The 6,157-nt window shown below is 37.5% G+C and overlaps 1 protein-coding gene across 1 annotated transcript; it reads right to left on the reverse strand.

The window, feature by feature from the left end:
* Positions 1–4,595: 4,595 nt before the first annotated feature.
* On the reverse strand, positions 4,596–5,776 carry LOC129220973 (sulfotransferase ssu-1-like). The gene has a single exon (XM_054855407.1). The coding sequence runs from the start codon at positions 5,774–5,776 to the stop codon at positions 4,742–4,744; it is 1,035 nt and encodes a 344-aa protein (XP_054711382.1). The 3' UTR covers positions 4,596–4,741.
* Between the last annotated feature and the right edge of the window lie 381 nt (positions 5,777–6,157).

The raw sequence follows: 6,157 nt of genomic DNA on the forward strand, positions 1-6,157 counted from the left end.
TTTGTAATTAATTTCTTGAACTAAAATTTTGTCTAAATTGTCTAATAGAGAGGAGGGAAAGAATTTTCTCGTGCAGCTAATGGCGGACTGGACTGCCGTCCTATCGGCCCACGGGCCGACGCGCCCTCAAGTTTGAACACCTTTTTTTATTTTTATTTATTTATTTGATTATTATTACCATTATTATTATTTATTTTATTATTATTATTTTTTTTTTGGTGCAGTTTTCTATTTTTTTTTTCTTTTTTAGCGCTTACAAACCTGTGCGATCACTTCGCTTTTTTGTACTTTTTTTTAAACTCGTAAACCTGTGTATCATTTTTTTTCTTTTTTTGATTTTTTTTTTTGTGCCTTTTAGAGGCCAAGGTTGGCGCCCTCTTACCTGACCTAGCCCCGTCCCTGCTTGCCGCATTAATTTTATGTCATTCGGAACGCTTTTTTGCGCAACAGATGCAGTTTCCCCCAATTTTCTCAATTTCTTAGTACAGGATATATACGAACGCTTTTAATTTTAGTGAACGTCCTAGGCTAAATACAAGCTAGGCTACGGACACAATAATCAGCATTTGACTTATTCTGGTTGAATCGCGTATTTTAATTTTATTCTTCTTGGCAGTCGACTATCATCGCGAATTCGAATTCAAGATTGCGAAGCAATTTTCGGCGGTAGGGGACTGCAGTCCAGCACTAACTGCAAGCACTGAACTAAAGGGTAAAATTTTACTGCGTGTCACGAATTTGTTAAAGACTTTGCAAACATTACATATTGCACCTTGGCAAGAAAAGTAACACAACTCAAAAAAACAGCAATTGAGAATATTAAGGTTTTATGCAATAGTAATTTTAAGAGATTTAGTCCTAAATATTGCAATCCTTGCAAAAAAAAAGTAAGTGAGGTTTATTGGTTAGTTTCTGTTGTCTAAATGAATAATGCATCTTTAAAGTTCGAAAATATTCTATTTAAATTATGAAATTTTAATAATGTGTCATTGGTTTTTTCGTTTTTACGCTACCATGCACCAGTTATGAAAGCTAACTTTGTCGTAGTTTCTGTTGTAAGAAAGAGCATTAAATTCAGGTTTTAAATCAATAGTCAATACATTTTCCCCAAATTTTGAGTTGTGTCACTTTTCTTGCAAAGGTGCGATATAGTAATTTTGCTATGCCTAAGAGCCCCATAGCACCGATAGCTGTGAAATTCGGTACGAAAATTGGACCTCGGACGGGGGAAGGCGGAGATACACTTCGAAGAACTTTGGATTTTGCTATGCGTATTTTAAACAAGATTATTTTTCTTCGAGTGAGAGCGAGATTTTCATTTTGTACTGGTCGAATCACGTATTTCAATTTAATTCTTTTTGGTAGACGACTTAACTCATCTCGAATTTAGCAAGATTGCGAAGCAATTTTCGGCGATTGGGCACCGTAAACGAGCATTGGGCGGAGCCAACCAGTTTGCCAAAAAAAAAAAGAAAAAAGCCACGGAGCTACGGATACATAAATAAAACCATTCGCTTTTATTTCGTCTTCGATTTTTTTTTCTCCAAGTTATATATTTTTTCTTCATATAAGTGTCTATACCTCAAGGTGACGAAATATTGAAGTACAGGTGACCCTCAAGTTCAATAAGACGTGTCTACTATTCGTCGTTGTTGAGTCACGTGACTTGAGCTCTTTGTCAAGCTTTTGCTTAGACAATGATTGGACTAGCTCCCTCCTTTTACTAATTCCTGATCTAAGCGTTTGCAAATGCTGATTATCGTTTCCTGCCAACCGCTTCAAATGGGGAGGCGCAACCGAAATTTTTTCTCGTGAAGTGTGATTACCTTTACCTCAAGAAATAACAAATATCACTGCACAAATGGACCTCTATAGGAGCAGGTGCTGATCAAAAGCATGTCGCAGAAAATCAATCAGCGGTGGTGCAATTGAACGTTTTTCTTAAGTCTGATTTGTCTGTCAAGAATTTTTGCAAAGAATTAATCAAAATTTGGTGTGCATTCTCACTTCAGAGAGCCCCGTACCATAGTTTGGTGTACAGGTGATCCTCAATGAGAACAGGAGCTAATTCGTTTCTGGAGATCATCACTCTAAGGAAGTAGAGCAATAAAAAGTTTTCCTACCTAGACTGAACAACTACTACAACCCAATCCATATAACGCTATGGTTCCTAAAAAAATAAATAAATAAGGAAAATTAAACGGGTATACCACGTATAGACAGAACGACTGTTTTACATTTTGACCACAAGTCGTTCCAAAAGAATGGCGCCTTTTGATAATTTTAAGTATTCACATGGAAGAAACAGAAAGAAAGTTTCAGGATAAGCATAGCGCGCTAAAAATCTGATTAAAAACGAGCTGATGTGCGCCTCACATGACTTCCTTTTACTCCAATTTAATGTAATTTCCCCATTATTGACAATTTTAATGTGATTCAATAGTTTACTCTCTGAAGATCACCAACAGTGGCCAAATTGAAACCAGATTTTGAAAAAAAAAATCGCCAAGTTGGCGACAAAACTTGGCGACCAAAAGACTGGCGATATATCGCCAAGTGTCCGCCAAATTGTAACACCACTTGAATTTACATCGAAGTTAACAATGATTTCCCCCCAAAAAAGGGCAAAAGATCCCCTTAGAAACACCCGAATGCAACGAAAAGGGGAGGTGCACAACTAGACCCCACTAGGAGTCTACGTACTAAATTTCAACTTTATAGGACATACCGTTCTTGAGTTATGCGACATACATACGAACATCCGCATATCCGCACATACATACGTACATACAGACGTCACGAGAAAACTCGTTGTAACTAACTCGGGAATCGTCAAAATTGATATTTCGCGTGTCTGTACGTTCTTAGTCACTTATCCACGTGTGGTCGAGTCAGAAAAAAAAAATCTAATTTGAATTCTGAATCTTTGAATTCAAATTATGTTTTTCGCAATCACGAGTTGCGACAAGACCCTACTCATTAGAGTTATTGTTTCTAGAAATGGCTCCCCCCCCCCAAGCATGTCCCTCCTCCTGGGTGGTTATGTGTGTATAGTTGTGTGTGTGCAGGCTTAAGTGTGTGCACGTAGGCCTGTGTATGTGTGTAAAGGCGCTCCCAAGTTGGCGAGTGTGTATGAGCCTTTCGTGTGAAGGACATGGACGCCACCACCCAGCAGAAGTGGATTCCGGGGGACAGTGCTCAGGAACAGAGCAGCCGCGCCGGTGGGCGGTGGTGTGCTGGTCCAAGCTGAAAAATAATCCCAACGTCATGGACTGTCAAATGAGAACAATAAGCAATCGTGATTGCTCAAAAAAAAAAAAAAAACTCATCATTCATTCGGGGGTGAGTAAAATGGAAATTAAGGTCGATATTTGAGTGAAATTTTTTTTGTGAATACACTACCTTTTTTGTAAAAGGAAGTAAAAATAAATAAATAAAAAATACAAGTTGCAACATTTTTCAAGTACATTTGTGGCAGTGAGAAGCAAAGGGATGCAAGTGCCAAAATCAAAAATTTACAGACAATCAGTACGAATGGTAGGTGAACCTTTCCTCCGTTTTGGGGCAAGAGATAGTACTTGTAGTCCTGGTAGGTGCTGTTGTACAGCATGATTTACAAAAACGTTTCAATGAAAGCCTACCTAGGATATGATCTTTAAACGCATTTTACTCAAAACTTGAAAATGTCCACTTACCTCCCTTTGCTTCTGCTTGTCTCATTTGTATTGCAGTCTTTCAGTACATTTGGCAGCGAAGTGGATAATAAAAGCTTAACAATACACAATGCACGAAAATCGCAATGTAAAAAATTAGGGGATGGGGTGGCATTATGAGTGAGGAATAATAATGAAAGTCTTACAAAACTGTTTAACATAAATTTGTGACCATATATCGACTTGCAGTGATATCACTAACTTTTCCGTGACATGTGTTGTGCTCTCTCTCTCTGTCAGGGAAGAGCTTGTTAAGAGCTTACAAAACTCTGAAATTCACTACCGCCAAACTCAGAAACCCCATCATTGTTATTAAATTAATTTTTAAAATTCAGTTTCAAGAAACGGGGTGTTGTTTAATAGGTTAGCTTCTGAATGATGTCACCCAGGATGATTCCATGGAAAATTACGCGTTATTAACTACAGTGAAACCTGTGTAAGTTGACCACTTGCGGTGCACTACTTCAGTGGTCAACTTAAACAGGTGGAGGTGGTCAACTTATAGAGGTTGAAGTGTATGATACAGATCTAATTCTGTGCCTGAAAATAGCGGTCAACTTAGACAGGTGGTCAACTTACAAGGGTAATCAACTTTACAGGTTTTACTGTACCCCGCTTTGTTTCTATACATACAGTGAAACCTGTGTAAGTTGACCACTTGCGGTGCACCACCTTAGTGGTCAACTTAAACAGGTGGCCAACTTATAGAGGTTGAAGTGTATGATACAGATCTAATTCTGTGCCTGAAATTAACGGTCAACTTAGACAGGGGGTTAACTTACAAAGGGTGGTCAACTTTACAGGTTTTACTGTACCAAAGTTACATAGAATATAAATATTAATTTATCGTGGATAAAAATTTGAATGTGTTAAAGGTTAACATTTTATAATATGCAAAATAATTGTTCATAACTAAAGCATACATATTCATGAGCCCAATTTTATGCAAATATACAAACAGTAAGAAATGCGCGAGAGAAAAAAATGTCACATAAAATTAATTTTCACAGTAGAAAAGACTTTTTTTTTTATTTCATTGGATACCATTCCTGGATTTCAGTTCCCTTTGTTCTCTCATTAAACTTCGCAGTAAATCTTTCAATTTGCTCGGGGGAAAAATGATTATGCCAGTCACCAACTATCCCCTTTCTGATGAACTGAAATTTAGGTAGATTTTCAGGAGGACTTAAACTTTCCATAACTTTTTTCAGTTGCTTCTTTGACTCTGATAACTCTTCTCCATTTGCGTCTGGAACCTTATTAAACGAAGAACTAAAAATTGGTGAAAGGTTTTTCTGCAAATATTCGAAGCTAGTGAAAGTCAAAATATTATTCAATACAGAATTGTCATTCTCGATCGCTTCTATGTATTCCCGCCCGAGAAATTTCGCAAGTTCGATCACCACTTTTCTGCGGTCTTTCTTCATGTCTTCGTATTTCGTAAAAAATACTTGAGAATCGTTACGATGTGGGTACAAAGACAACAAATGGTCGTAATAATCATTATACTCGACTTCTCCTCTCATGAAAATTTCAAAGAAATCATCAAACGTTGCGTCCCAGTAATTGAATTTCATCATATTTCTGGTGTGGTAATATAAAGAAACACAACAATCTCTTGGATCTCGCACGACAAATATGTATTTCGCATCTGGCGAATATGGCATCAAATTGTATGGAAGATGTGTTTTCAAAGTTCCTGGTCTGGGCATATTATCGATACCTGCCTGTCCTACGTTATCAATGAACGGAGCCATTTTGAAGAAGTCTTTCGGATCTTCTAATTCTCGTCCCTTACGGTAGATGTACAACGCTATGTTCTGCATCCATGTGGTCCCACATTTTGGGTAGGTGACAATGATTACATCATCTGGCGTTGGCTTATAGTTCATGGCTTCTTGGAAACACTTCGGTGAAAAAGATTTGGGTATTCGCACGCCATTGATAATATGATACAACGGCTTTTTCTGACTGGATTCCATCTCGGTCGAATCGCCTTTCCTGGAATGAAAAGTAAAATCTCTTATTTGTTGAGATCGGTGAAATGACGAATGAAGACTCATTAAGAACTCATGGCCGAAAATAAACGCAAGTTAAATTATTTATTGGTGATTGATTTTTAACCAGATTTATATCTATTACCAGCCATATTTAAAATTCGGCATTGCCTAAAACTAGCCAGCAATATGTGAAATGATTCATATTTCACACATTTCCTAGACGTTCTATTGAATGCCAAATGAGAAATCTACAAAGTATGACTGATGCTCCTCTGTGGAGTCAAATCGTAAATCAAACGAATAAGATATTTGATGGTTTGGGAGTTCTAAAAGTATACATTTCGTTTCAGCGTAAATAGAGAAGGGGGTTCAAATTCCATGCGCCAAAACCAAACCTTGTCCTTGTCTCGGTGCAAAAAAGTATCAATATATCTCCACGCCCCA

Source organism: Uloborus diversus, chromosome 4 (genome assembly GCF_026930045.1).
Source record: "Uloborus diversus isolate 005 chromosome 4, Udiv.v.3.1, whole genome shotgun sequence".
Classification (NCBI taxonomy): Eukaryota; Metazoa; Arthropoda; class Arachnida; order Araneae; family Uloboridae; genus Uloborus; species Uloborus diversus.

Excerpts from the sequence above, each read along its gene's own strand:
- LOC129220973 (XM_054855407.1), bottom strand. The coding sequence starts at position 5,776 with ATGAGTCTTCATTCGTCATTTCACCGATCTCAACAAATAAGAGATTTT.